This window comes from Eublepharis macularius, chromosome 5 (genome assembly GCF_028583425.1).
Source record: "Eublepharis macularius isolate TG4126 chromosome 5, MPM_Emac_v1.0, whole genome shotgun sequence".
In the NCBI taxonomy this organism is placed as follows: domain Eukaryota; kingdom Metazoa; phylum Chordata; class Lepidosauria; order Squamata; family Eublepharidae; genus Eublepharis; species Eublepharis macularius.
The window spans coordinates 104,158,205-104,172,511 of record NC_072794.1 but is presented as its reverse complement, the minus strand read 5'-3'; the positions used below and the strand labels follow the sequence as shown (position 1 = coordinate 104,172,511).

At 43.4% G+C, this 14,307-nt stretch overlaps 1 protein-coding gene across 1 annotated transcript in view; it reads left to right on the top strand.

The window, feature by feature from the left end:
* The window catches only part of KIF21B (kinesin family member 21B), a 66,118-nt gene that overhangs the window by 29,969 nt on the left and 21,842 nt on the right, over positions 1 to 14,307 (top strand). The window contains exons 10-21 of the mRNA XM_054980408.1: positions 525 to 714; positions 2,769 to 2,832; positions 4,193 to 4,414; positions 4,916 to 5,000; positions 7,600 to 7,714; positions 8,061 to 8,252; positions 9,529 to 9,728; positions 10,780 to 10,887; positions 12,229 to 12,297; positions 12,877 to 13,106; positions 13,374 to 13,521; positions 13,616 to 13,810. Coding sequence (XP_054836383.1) covers positions 525 to 714; positions 2,769 to 2,832; positions 4,193 to 4,414; positions 4,916 to 5,000; positions 7,600 to 7,714; positions 8,061 to 8,252; positions 9,529 to 9,728; positions 10,780 to 10,887; positions 12,229 to 12,297; positions 12,877 to 13,106; positions 13,374 to 13,521; positions 13,616 to 13,810 — 1,818 coding nt within the window. The remainder of the gene's footprint in view (positions 1 to 524; positions 715 to 2,768; positions 2,833 to 4,192; positions 4,415 to 4,915; positions 5,001 to 7,599; positions 7,715 to 8,060; positions 8,253 to 9,528; positions 9,729 to 10,779; positions 10,888 to 12,228; positions 12,298 to 12,876; positions 13,107 to 13,373; positions 13,522 to 13,615; positions 13,811 to 14,307) is intronic.

The following is a 14,307-nucleotide window of genomic DNA, read 5'->3' as shown; positions in this document are numbered from 1 at the left end:
TATAAATTATATACACACATTCAAAATCTTCCTGCTTATACAGAAGCTAGACATATTTGTAATGGCCTAACCCTTGGATCCTTTCCAGTCTGGTTTCAGGCCTGGTTATAGGACTGAAACAGCTTTGGTCACTGTTATATTGTGGTGCCTGGTGGATGACCTGCACCTGGATATGGATAGAGGGAGTGCAACTCTGTCGATTCCTCTGAATCTCCTTTTTTTAAAATGTTTTTAATGTGTATTTTAGCTTGGGTTTAATTGTTTTAATGATGTGCTTTTGTTTGCTTTTAATGGTTTGTAAGATGTGTTTTTACTATGTATGTTTTTAATCTGTTAGCCTCCTTGGTAGCCCTGATGAGGACAGAAAGGCAGGGTATAAATACTGTAAATAAATAATAAATAATCCTGTGACTACCTCATATTTGTCTCTTGGTTGAGATGCACATAGAGCAGCTGCCCTCGCTTACCTTCCCTTTATCGCTTGTCTTTTCCTCTGATGCCTTTTTCCACTTCTCTCTGCAAAGGGCAAGCGGGTCATTGGGGAGGATGGCTCTGAAGGATACAGTGACCTGTTCCATGAGAATGCCATGCTGCAGAAGGAGAACACCACCTTGCGTATGCGGGTGAAAGCGATGCAGGAGGCCATTGATGCCATCAACATCAGAGTCACCCATCTGATGAGCCAGGAAGCCAACCTGATTCTTGCCAAGGCAGGTGAGACTGAGAGGGGAACTGGCTGGATTTCCAGTTGACTTCCATAGTGCCATCCAGAGCCTAACATGCAGTTAGCACTATAGAATTTTGAAGTCACAATAATTTATTTATTTATTTATTTTATTTTTTCAATTTATATACCGCCCATCCCCAGGGGCTCTGGGCGGTGAACAGTTAAAATCGATAAAAACAAAAACTAAAATCAATATACAAATAATAAAACAATTTTTTTTTTTAAGCCACAGCCACAGCAACCTTTATTGGCATAAATAATACAGACATAAAACAAATTAACAAGGTGCAGTGGTGGGGATACTTTTATACTTTTATATTCCCAGACCTCAGTCTGGGAATATATACTTTTATATTCCCATACCTCAGTCATAGGTTTGCTATTGGAAGTAGAGGAATACATTTTAAAAAATAACTAAATTTAATAGAAGTGCCTGATCCTGCATTGTACCGTTGCTATATAGAACCTCAGTATAGCTACTTCTCAGTGCAGCCAGTACGGATACTTAAATCTAGAAACTGGAACCATGAACAGCCAAGATAGATCTTTCTACAAGCCTGAGAAAAGTCTGAGGTTTGCAGAAAAATCTGAAATCTAAAAATAAAATAAAATAAAATGGAAGGTTCACGCCCCGCCCCCCCATAATAGAAGAAGCACCTGTACCTTTAAAAAACAAATGCCCTCAGTGGCTGTTGCTAGGCAACCACAGCACTGCCAGCCTTCAAGCCTTGGTTTTTATCAGTAAAAAGTATGGGGAGGAGGAAGGGCTCTTTCCCAGGTAGCTACTGGGTGACTTGATACCACATAACTTACATGACTCACCCAGAAATGGCTGCTTGCTACTGTTGAATAGGACCCACCACACAAAAGCCAAAGTAGTATAGTGGCTAGAGTTTCAGACTAGGAGGATCTAAGTTTGAATCCCCAATCTGAAGCTCACTGTGTAACATTGGGCCAGTTACATATTCTCAGCCTAACTAACCTTATAAGTTGTTGATAAGATAAAATGGAGGAGAGGAGATTGATGTAAGTTTCCTTGGGTCTCCATTGAGGAGAAAGGTGTGCTATAAATAATATAGGTGGTCGGTGCATGGGAAAGAGAGAAAGAAGAAGAGAAAGATGAGGGTATGGGGTTGCTAGGAGAAGGGAAAGAGAAAATAGTGCGGGGAAGGGATCCAGGGGAAAGTGAGGTGCCCCCTGGAAGTCTTTGTGTATTCCCCATCATGCAACTGGGCCCATTGGCACAACTCAAGCATAGTTTTCCTAGATACGGGCTGCCAGGAGGAGTGAAGGAGAGAAACCTGAATGTGGCTGTGGGGGCTTTCAGAGAAGAGAAAGAGGGTACAGTGGGGGAAGGGAAATGTGATGCCCCTTACAAGTCTTTGAGGGCCCACCAGTTGTTCTAAATATTACCAAAAGGTTCCCGTACTGCAAAGAATTTACTACAAGTCTCCCCCCCCTCCACACACACACACTTTTTCTGTAGAAGATAGGAGCAAAAGTTCCTTGTTTGTTTTTCCTGGCACTTTATTTTTAACAGAATGCAGTTACAGGAGTTATGATTTATGTGGAGAGAACAGCATTGGGTGGCAGAGGGGAGGACTCTTTCCATTTCAAAAATCACCCTCAGGCTGCTTTTACCCCCACTGGGGAAAGTGTTAGGGGTATTCATGCTGGTAATTTTCAGTAGGAAAGCTGTATGAGAGGAAAGAGTAAATAGCCATTCACTTCCTGCCCTGCCCTCCCCTTTAAATAACAGTCCCTGCAGATAAATTCTGTTTTTAAAAATTGTGGAAACTAATCATGAGATGACGTTTAATATGCAGTTCTGCCCTTCAGCGCAAACCTTTTATGAGCTGCTCTGTTTGTTTGCTGTCCAACATATTTGTTAGCTGCCTATGGGAAGTTCCTTGCCAGTGTTTGGAGTTTTGAGGCATCTTTGATTTCCTTGAGCCTTTTCTTATTCTTGCCTTGCTTCTCTCTGCTTACTGCTTAGATTTTATTTAGTTACACTTGGTGCTTTGCTTCTTTGTTCCGGTAGGTGACGGTAATGAGGCTATTGGTGCTCTGATCCAGAACTATATTCGAGAAATCGAGGACCTCAGGTGAGTAGGATTTTTCATCCTTTTTGCAGGTGCTCAAGAAAAGATCTGTGTAGCCAGAGGTTTTTAAGTTCTAGCTTCAACTCTGCTGACTATCCAAGAAGCAATGCGCTAATTCTTTCCTCCCTTCTGATTTCCTGCTTTTTGTGTACCGTAATATTTAGACTGTGAGCATTATGAAGCAATTATCATAATTTTGTTCCATGTTTCATATATGGTGCTTGTCAAGTGAAGTTCTGCGGTGGTACCGAAAAATGCTTCCTTGAATGGAAAGCATACAGCTGGGTAGCATTGTCCAGTGGATTTTGTTTAGTGTTTGTACCTTGTGCTTTGAAAATGTGCTTTATCTTTGCTGAGAATGGACACCACTTAATTAAACATTTTGCCCTCCAGTTTGAATTCGAATGTGAAAGTGTGCTTAAATCTGTCACCATTTGAAATCCGTGGGACCTATGTGCAGCTAACTTTTTCATTCTTTTCCAACAGAGGAACCTGTCAGTTCTAAATAGTGTTAAAGATAGACATGCCTTATGACTTACTGCTTTTTATATTTTTTAAGGGACTGGATTCTCTGTTAACGTGAGCAAGCACTCCTTGAAACAGGCCTTTGTGTAGCTTAAAAACAAGCTGCCTCCCCATCGAGAGATGATGGTGCAATTAAGAATAAAACCTTTCCCCAAATTCCATGAGGCCAGCTTAGGAGCAACTCTCTTCTAAGCAGCTTCTGAAAGATCTTTTGACCTTTTTAAGGGTCTTATGAGAGTAGGTTTGGAACTGGTGGAAACCAGCTTTAAAGACTAAAACTTCTTAGTGCTGCTATCCACATGCATGTGATATATACAGTGCTGCTTACGCCAGCAGAGAAACTGTTTCCCCAAAGCAGGCAGAATGGGATTGCTAGTATTTCCTGAAAGCACTAGGAGACAGAGTTGGGAAAATTCTGAAATCCTCTGGCTGCAAGAATCTTGGCAATTTTCACAGATTTACTTCAGGTACTCTTTCCATTTGGGAGCCCAGAGGACACTTAATACTCAGTCATAAGCAGATTTGGAAGCAGTAATACTTCCTGCCAGACTCTCATTCAACACTTCTTGCCCCAGTGCTTGCTTACATCTCCAATATTGGCTCCAGTTTCTATAATATGGTGGCAGAATATTCTGCTGCAGGATTTTAGAGACTAAACTAAGTATCATGATTTACTTTATCTGCTGATGTGCTGGCTATAGAATTTGAGGCTTAAATGATAGCATCAGATTGACTGCTTTGTGTGGTTATAGGTGAGCAGTTACCACCTTTGTTTATACAGTAGCACGACAGTACAGAATGACACTCTCAGATGACTGCAGTCTTATTTTCTTGATAGGACAAAACTCTTGGAGAGTGAATCTATGAATGAGTCATTGCGTCGCAGCCTATCTCGAGCTTCTTCCAGGCTTCCTTATTCCTTGGGCTTATCTCCAGGGCCTGGTCTGGGGACTTCAAATAGCCCTGTCACCGCTGTGGAAGCAGAGGCCTCTGAAGTCCTCCAGTGGGCCAAGCAGGACCTAGAACGGCTGAAGAAAGAGACTAAATTGCAAAGGAAAAGGTAAAAACAGACATTTGCGTCTGGCATTTGCTCAGCACCTTTCCTAATCTCACCTAAATTGCTAGGATGGGGTGACTCAGAACTACTGAGCAGTGCAGAAATATATCTGTTCTCTGTCATCCTCACTCTCCATCCAATTCCTGTGGTGCAACACTCATTATTTTAAGAAATGTGTCCCTCCCCACCCCCATTCCATGCCTTCATTTTCACTTCTCTTACGCAGAGATGTCTGTTACACAGGCTTTCTTGCTGAAGGGTTATGAGAATATCTGCAGGTGAAGAGTTTGTTACTGAAGCAAAGAGAATAATATTCTTCAGATTCAAATATCACCCCACTGGTGATACAAATGGAATAATGTCTTGTTCAGTAATTACAAATGGTCTGAAGGGATGTTTTAATTGTATAGTTTATAGTATTAAGTGCAATGGGGGAGCCTGTTTTTATAGCCAAAAGGTGAAATAAAAATAAATAGCTACTTAAATGTACATTCCTTCCTATAGCCCGGAGAAGGAAGGATTTAAGAAGAAGTTCAGGCTACAGCAGGAAAATGAGGCAGATGAGACAGATGAGAATGAAGCGGAAGAGGTAAGAGTTCTCACCATTCATATGCCTGTTCTGGACTCTTTAGGGAGTCTCGTGGTCTGTGACCTTTACCAGTTGGTGGCACCAGGCCTTGTGGTGGCCTTGTGAGGGTGGTGCCAGTTTCCAGTATAGTGAGGAACAGATGCAGCATAGCAAGGAGTTCTCAAGTGTTCTGCCCTTCAGCCAAGCTGAGCCTCCATTTCAAAGCCCCCCTGACTTCATTGACAGGCTTGGTGGCTTTTAAGTTCCTACGGATAGGAGGCATAGAGTTATGCATTTGAAAATGGCTCAGTTCTGCAGTGAGCAGTCATATTCTTAAGTGGCAATTTAGTTCTATGGGACCTGTATAATGATCTCATAATATTACAGGAAATGAATACAGCTTTAGACAGGCAATAAACATGTTTGGAGGACACTTTAGCAGACCTAAGTCACAACAGACTTATGGCAACCCTAGCAAGGGCTTTCAAAGTAAGTGAGAAACAGAAGTAGTTTGCCATTGCCTTCCTCTGCAGAATCTTCCTTGGTGGTCTCCCATCCAAGTACTGACCCTGCTTATCTTCTGAGATCTAATCTTATCTTCTGTCCATCTAATCCAGAATTCTGTTTCTCGCAATAGCCAGTCTATAGGATTATTATAGTTGTCTATAGGAAGTCCACAAGGGTGAAAGCTACAGGCCTCCCCTGCTGTTTACTTTCCCCCTTTCCCACTAGCTTCAGACATTTAGAGCAGACTGTCTCTCAGCACAGAACTTGCATTTAGCTGCCATGGCTAATAGCTACTGATATCTCTCAATTATGAATCTATCTAGTTCCCTTTTAAAGCCATCTAAGCATGGGGTCCAGAGAGAGTGTGGGGTCCAGCTGTACTCACATAGGACATAGGCTAGCACTCCTTAGACCCAGGTATACTTTGATAGTGCTGCCACTACCTGGGGGTATTGTAAGGACTTTAGTGGGCCCTGCCATGCCAGCACCAAGTCAACTTGAGCATGCATGTTTGGTGTGTGCCAGAGAGCAGAGCTTCTGTGTCTCCATGAGGCAAAGTGCCTTCTTCTCTCGGGTACAGTTAGCATGCATGTCTAGAGTGGTGAGCTCACAGTGGGGAAATATGATCCAGCCCACTCCCTCAATAAAAATCAATACAATTTTAAAATGACCACCCTACCCAGGATGCTGGGGAAGAGGCTGGGCTTGCTGCTGGCTGTCTTGGGGCATGGAGGGTTAATGCGATCTGCTGAGCTCTGGGCATCCCCTCTGCCCCTGCTCGTCAGCTGCCACTTCCTTCGGCAGCAGTATCTCTGGACTGCTCCTGTGTCACCTGTGCTGCCTTCTGTTGTGGTGACTTGGCCCGAGGGCATGACAGCTTCTCTGGGTTTTCTGGCCCTGCCAGGGGTGGGGAATGTGGTGACACCTTCCCCCTGGCAAGGGTGTTGCAGTGACTCCAAGTCCAGGGTATGTTGCCACCTTGGACAGTGGCATTGAATACAAGTTAATGTTGCTTTCCAGATCCATTTTTTTAAAATGTGGGAGAAAGCAAGGCTATTACCTCCCCTGTCCTGTAGCAATGATCTGCTCTTTTGTGATCCTTACTTTGTATTTTGTTTTGTTTTGAATAGAGCAGAACGTTCCCTCTTTTTAACTGTTAGTGTGCACATCTGGCTTTTTTTTTTTTTTACAAAGGAGCTCGTGCGAAGGGCAGTGCTGTACTATTAGTTATGGAAAACTGTCCTGTCCTCGTCAATGTATTGTATGGCTTAGATACTTCATTTTTGCCACTGAAAAGTGCTTTTTAGAAATATCAAGCAAAGGTTAAAATGCAACATGTTTTGAACAAGTGTATCAACACCCTTTCTTATGGAAGTGGAATAGAAGCTCCCAAGGGCAAGGGCTGAGATGAGAAGAACGCAAGGCCAGATGTGCACACCAGCACAGAACAGCTTTTTGCAACATGCTTGATTTCTAATCAGACCTTCCAGTCAGACACCGCAGGAGTTTCCCAAGAAGCCTTAGTAAGCTTTGATCTCTCCGGGTCAAACTAGACATGACTTGGGAAATCCATGAATAGAACTTCCTATGGCTTTTCTCAAACTAATTAACGGCCCTAAGCAGCTGCTTTGAAGATGGGGAGGGGGGCCTTTTCCTGATTCTTTCCATTTTCCTGATATAAATCCCTCCTCCTTGAAGCTAGCTTTGCGGTGTGTGTGTGTAAGGTGGTGGGAGGAAAACAGGACTTGCACCTGTTTGAGGTTCTTTTTTCTCTGTGGAGCTCATTTCAGCATCAGGGACAAGCATCAGAGAAGCTGAGGCAGAAAGGGCAACCAACAACTTTAGCCTCAGTGGCCTTTCTCTCATCTACAAAGCAACTGCTAATTTGTTTTTTAAAAGATGAGATTCTAATAATGAATCTCCCACATCATTTAACATTAAGCATTGCAAAAATCACCAGGCCAAGGATTAAAGAGCACCACCTGTGTCTCCTGTTGTCATAGGAACAAGCTAGTGAGCCTAGAAAGATGGAGGGTAGGTGGCTGTTTAGGAGTCTGAATGAGGTAGGGTTGAAACTATAAAGTCTTCCTGATCAGGGACTCTCTTCATTCAGGAGGAACGGGATGAGAGTGGCTGTGAGGAAGAAGGTGGCCAGGAGGAGGACGAGGACGATGATTCAGGAAGTGAAGAAAGTCTGGTGGATTCTGACTCAGATGCTGAGGAAAAAGGTAAGCTCCTACATCAATTATTAAGGAACAGACTTTTTCAAGATTACGTGAAGGAGAGTGTGGGATTGCACAGCCTCTGTACAGATCTACTTGAAGGCACAGTGCTCAGACATCAGAGGTAATTAATTGGGGTTGGGGATCCCAAAAGGACAGATCCTGCCCCCATATTGCTCATCTGTGAAGTGCATTCCCAGGTTTATTTTTATCAAAGGGCCTTGCCTGCATGCTTGGCCTCCTTTCTTCCCATCCGATACTATAAAGGACCCTGCTGCCTTCAGTCATACCAGGAGATTGCAACGAGTGCCATTCCCCTCATGATGGTGAAGTTTGTCTCTCTCTTTTGTAGCAGCCAATTTCCAAGCTGACTTGGCTGACCTAACCTGCGAGATAGAGATCAAGCAGAAGCTGATAGATGAGCTGGAAAACAGCCAACGGCGCCTCCAAACCCTGAAACATCAGTATGAGGAAAAGCTGATTCTGCTGCAGAACAAGATCCGTGACACCCAGTTGGAGAGGGACAGGGTCCTGCAGAACCTCAGTAAGGGTGTGCTGCTTAGAGAAAACTGGGCCTAGGCAGGTTGGAAAGCATCTGTGTGTGATAGCCCATAACTGAGAAGCAGTGGGGGTCTCACATTTCCCTATTAGGCACAGGAAGATTGGTTCGAATCCTTAAAACATGGGAATAATACTTCTTTCACCCAAACATCAGTTGGGTTTCTCAAAGCTGCTTCTTTTCTGCTACTCATGGGAAGATCATAGATGCAAGACAATGTCAAAATAGTCACACCATGATGCTTGCAACTAGTGAACCAGTTTCCAAAGCTCTGCCAGTTGTGCGTGTGTCAGATGTTTGTATGAGATCCAATTCACTTCAGCAGCACATATTTTTGTTTTCTTATACACAGTGACCTATGTTGTGGTTGACAGATGAATTTTGTATTTGGGGGAAGTCCATAGTAAAATCTTCTGGGACTTTTCCAATCAGTATGCAAATTGCAGGGTAGGCGGTTACTTTGCTGAATGCTTTCCCTGTGTAAGAACTCTCTGCACCCAGGAAGCTATCATACTAGGGAGAAGTCTCACCCGTAATTATTCTCTCTCATATACTAGATATTACTTTAGCAAGCAAAGAGTATTTGATATGGGAGAATCAGAAGATGCCTAATTTGCCTTCTGTAGTAGTGCAGATTCTGAATTTCTTCTGAACATACAGATCAGTTCTAACAACCTGAAGTCAGCCAGCCAGTCATATACTCCACTGAAGTATGAGATTTCCCATTCTTTAGGACAGTATGTTTAGCTACCAAAAACATGTGGTATAACAATCTTTATATTGAGGAGGTAAAGTTGCCATTAACGGGATTCCATGTATTTTTATGTGAGGCTGCCGTGAGCCTTGGGTATTTCAGTGTTCCCTGCTTCTTCCTCTGGCTGTTGCCATCAGGTTCTTCCCTGATGGCAGCAACGTTGTCCTCTTGCCAGCTACCAAGCCTGAGACTTTTCAGTAGTGGCTCCCACCTTGTCAGATGGGATCCCTGAGATTCTGTCCTTGTGATTTTTTAGGAGGCACTGTAAGGCTGTTTTATTTGCTAGGGTTTTTAATGGTGTTTTCTTGCAGAGGATGTGATTGTATTATTCATTATTTTATTTTAGAATTGTAAGATGCCTTGAGCCCCAAGAGAGAGGCTTGGTATAAATATTTAAATAAGTAACTGATTACATGTGTCTTAAAGACTTATGTAGGAAGACTCACACTGGGAACGGGGCTTCTCTTCTCATTGACACTGGCATTGTTCCTTTCTCCTTTTCCTCAGGTACCATGGAATGCTACACAGAAGAGAAAGCCAACAAGATCAAAGCAGATTATGAGAAGCGACTGAGGGAGATGAACAGGGACTTGCAGAAGTTGCAGGCAGCCCAGAAGGAGCATGCCCGCCTCCTCAAAAACCAGTCTCGATACGAACGAGAGTTGAAGAAGCTGCATGCAGAAGTGGCAGAGATGAAGAAAGCTAAAGTAATTTTACTGAGAAAAATGTAGAAGTTGTAGCCGGTGGAGTAAGGAGGATGTTTGCCTGGACACTTGAAGCAACGTTTTTTTCCTGGCCTATCCTTTTCCAGCATCTCCAGAGAGATAAGTGTAGGGAGATAACATTCCTATGAGGGTCAATAACCTGCCCTAAACTAGTCAGTCAACTTTGCAGCTGAGCAAGGACTTTAATCAGAATCTTTCCTATTGAACCCCAGCACCATACCCACTACTCTGTATTTCTGTATACTTGAACCAAACTTTTTTTAGATTTAACACAGAACTTATATCCCTTCTTTCTTCTTAAAGGTGCCTTTCAATAACAACAAATAAAAACAATCAATGAAATACCAGCCATGATATAAACACTAATAAATACAGCACATTGATTAGTTAACATATCAATACCATCCATAAAAATGGCAGAAAATGTCAAGTGTTGTAAAAGCCCTCTGGGCAATAAAACAGGGTAACCAGTTTCTTTCAAAGGTCCCCTGAAATAAACATGTCTTTAAATTATACTAAAAGGGACGGTGCTAACTATACCTCCAAGTGGAAGGAGGTCCATAACATGAAGACAGCTGCTGAAAATGTTCTCCTGAGGGAAGCTACTGACTTAACATTTGCCAATCCCAAGTTCCTGCAACTGAGCACCACCAAGTTCAGAATCCAGGCAGTTTCATGTGGCTGGAATTTATCCTTAGGGTAGTTTGGATTCAAGATGTGCAAGGCCAGGGTTTTTTTTCTGGGAAAAGAGGTGGCGGAACTCTCAAGAGGGAAATGAGGAAGAAACACACGGGATTCTCTAAAATCATATTATTTTCAAGCACTATTGCTGAGTATTTTCAAGAGGTGCTGGAACTCCATTTCCCCGTGTTCCCTCTGAAAAAAAGCCCTGTGCAGGGCTTTAAAAGTTAAAAACAGCACTATGCATTGGATCCAGAAACAAATTTATTTCCCCTAGTTAGGTATGGAGTGTCTGCATGGCTGTAAGGCTCAGATAATCTCTGACTGTGCCGCTTGGTGATTCTGTCTGCAGGTAGCACTTATGAAACAAATGCGTGAGGAGCAGCAGAGAAGGAGACTGGTAGAGACCAAGAGAAACCGGGAGATTGCCCAGCTGAAGAAGGAGCAACGCAGGCAGGAGGTGGGTAAGGGTTTAATGTGGGGCCTGCTCGTGCTTTCGCAACTTTGGGAGGCCTTTTTCTAGTGAGATTTAGCTCAAAAACTTTGGCTTAATGAGGAAAGAAAGAGGAGGAACTGCTCTCTGTAGTCTGTTGTAATTCCAGGAGAACTCAAGGCCTCACCTTGAGATTGGGAACCCTAGACTTCCCTGAAAATATTCCATAAACAATGAAAGTTATAGTCTAGCTACCCTCACTATGTGAACTGTTGTCAGGCACTTTTAGGTACAAATAGGGGATAAAGTAGCATGGAGTTGGACCTGTCAAAGCCAGAAGTCATACTGGATTTCAAGTTCTCTAGGGAGCTATCAGGAGGTCTTGGTGACAAGGAACTTCTAACAGCCATCCAGGACAGTTGCTGCAAGGGAGAGCAGAGATTTCCAGAAATGCCACAAAGACAACTATAGCAGAACAGCAGGAGAAATATCAAAAGCAACGGTGGCTTTTGAGTTTCCCCAGATTTCCTGGCATGCTTGGTGCTCCACCTACCATTTAACTCAAAAAAACTTGAAGCCTTCCTCCAGCCTAGGTAACCATCCCCCAGATTAAGTTGCTCTCCTCGACTGGGCTACCCACTAGCCCCAGCTTCCAGTCCAATAACAACCAGAAGGGTCCCAATGAGCCTGCTCCCGACTACTGCAGCTCTGGACAGAGTCTTCGGATCACATCAGACAGTAGAGCATCCCGTAGACAGCTATGCTTAATTATTATGGATAGCTGAGCCAGTTCTTTGGATCCTCTAACATGAGTCTGTGATGGAGATTGGGTGGTAGGGGGAATCATTCTGAGATAATAAAGGAAAGCTAGGGAGAAGAGAAGAGAGTACTGGTGAATGCTTGAGAACCGCCATTAAGAGTGTCAGAAAAAAGTGATTGTTGAGAAGAGAACAAAACCCACTATTTTTAAATTATAGGTTGGTAAATAGAGTTTTGAACATGGGGAAGAGCTTGTTGTTAACTGTAAAAGCAATCTAGAGTTTGAATGAACTGCCTGGGGAAATTGTGGAGTATAGTCCTGGAGGATTTCAGGGACAGTTGGGTAGGCGTCCGTCAAGAATGCTTCAGGATCAAGAGGTATATTTTAGGAAAGGAAATAGAACCAGATCAATTAGATCCCTTGTTTGGAAGGGGATGTGATTTTTTTAGCTTTTCCTGTTTGCCTTTACACTCATATAAATTTGAATTAAATGGGGTCCATCTAGTAATGCTGCCATGAAGTTGCATTCATGAAAGTCCTCTGATGTTTCTTGCCCAACTTGGGACTTTGTTAGTAAGCAGCCTTCTTTCCTCTCACTGTGCCTGCAGTTTCAGATTCGAGCACTAGAATCTCAGAAAAGGCAGCAGGAGATTGTACTGCGCAGGAAAACCCAAGAGGTGAGTGGCAGCATTACTATCCACAGGGAAGATAGTACCATGATTCACATTTCATACTTCTCCCTGTATCCTAAACACCCATGTGGATTCGTTGAGTCTTCTTGGTTTTATCATTTATGAATAGATTAGAGACTTTAATGAACCAAGCGCTGAATATCTCTACTGCTCCTCAGGAGTCACCTCAGATTGTGCACAAAGTACCAGGGGTTGGTATCAATAATGCTTTCTCTGGCATGTGAATGTATTTCTCCCGTGGTTTCTGTTTATCCAGAGCAGTTCTGTTGCTCCTTCCCAGCAACCTGGGCACCGTCTTTACTACACCAAGCCTTGCTGAATGCATGGTCTCTAATTTGACTCTTTGTTGAAGAAGAATTGAGGTTGTATGTCGGTATTGTCATTTGACATTTTACATAACATTTCATGATGCAGTTGCCAAGTGTTATGGGGAACCTCAATCAGTTGCAGTTCTTTAGACATTTTAAAAAGGAGCTTGGATGGTAGTCAATCTTCAGTATGAGTAAAGATCCAGTTGCTTGTTATCTTATTCCATCTTCTGGACTGCTTCTTGTTGCTACTTAGGTTTCTGCTCTGCGCCGTCTGACCAAACCTATGTCCGATCGGGTTGCTGGGAGGATGAACCAGAAGTCCGCCATGCTGGACTCAGGTGCCGAGGTCTCCACCAGCACAACCTCCTCTGAGCCAGAATCTGGTTCTCGTTCTGTATCCAGCATTGTGCGCCAGTGGAATCGGAAAATCAACACCTTCCTGGGAGATTCTCCTCCTCCCCCAAATGGGAGTCGGACCATCAGGTGAAATTTAGCAGTTTGGTCATGGTGTTTATGTATGTCATGTTTAAAAGCACCTTGGGTAGATGACGTTCCTTCAAGTGGGGAAGTCATGCCTCCTAGGTGGTTGGTTTCAGTGTATTCTTTTCTGTGCCTTCCTTTATTTAATAGTGTTCAATATGTCCCCTGGAGCCATATCTATGCATCAGGAGTGCTTGGGATGGCATAGACCAGATTATTTATGGTGATTATCCTGTTTGGTTTTGATTGCTACCCGATTTCCTTCTGCAGGAAGAAGTTTGCAAAGAAAGGGGCAAACCAGACCTTCAGCAAGACAGCCCGCCTGAAGTGGCAATCTCTGGAGCGGCGTGTCTTTGATATTGTCATGCAGAGGATGACTGTCATCAATTTGGAATCAGATATGGAGCGGCTTATCAAGGTGGCTCCCATTACAGTGCCTAATGCCACTTGGGCAGGGATTCACAGAATGTTGGCTGACGATAAAAATTCCACCCGTTTTCTTTTCACTTCAGAAACGCGAGGAACTGTCACTGATGCAAGAAATGCTTCTAGGGAAGAGGGAGAAACTGCAAACAGAGAACCCTGAAGAGCAGAAAGGACTTCAGGAGCTAAATGAGGAGATTGAGGTGCTGGCAGCCAATATTGACTACATCAATGACAGCATTTCTGACTGCCAGGCCACCATCATGCAAATTGAGGAGACCAAGGTGGGCCATGTCTGTGAACAGTGAGCATGCAAAGGTTTCAGAGGCTGGGTGTGAGTCTGAGAGGCTGACTGGCGCCTTTGTTTAGATGATCAGATGTAATGGGTTGTCTTTAGTGGTTCAGGAAGATCTATGTTTTCCAGATTTAGTAATTTAAAATCTTGCCTCATCATTCCAGAGCTGTGCAGCTTTGAGTGGCTTGTTTCTTGCAGTTTTGCTCTCTTTAAAGATGAAGAAGTATAAAACAGACACTTGAAATATAATCAATGAATCTGAGAGTTTATTTCCTGGAAACTTTGCTTTAACAGTTGACCTGCTTACCTCTCTTTCTCCCCTGAAGATACTGTAGAACTGTACATTATTTAAAGATAGGATAACCAGATATCCATGAAGAGCCCTGTGGCGCAGAGTGGTAAGCTGCAGTACTGCAGCCCAAGCTCTGCTCACGACCTGAGTTTGATCCCGGCGGAAGCCAGGTTCAGGTAGCCGGCTCAAGGTTG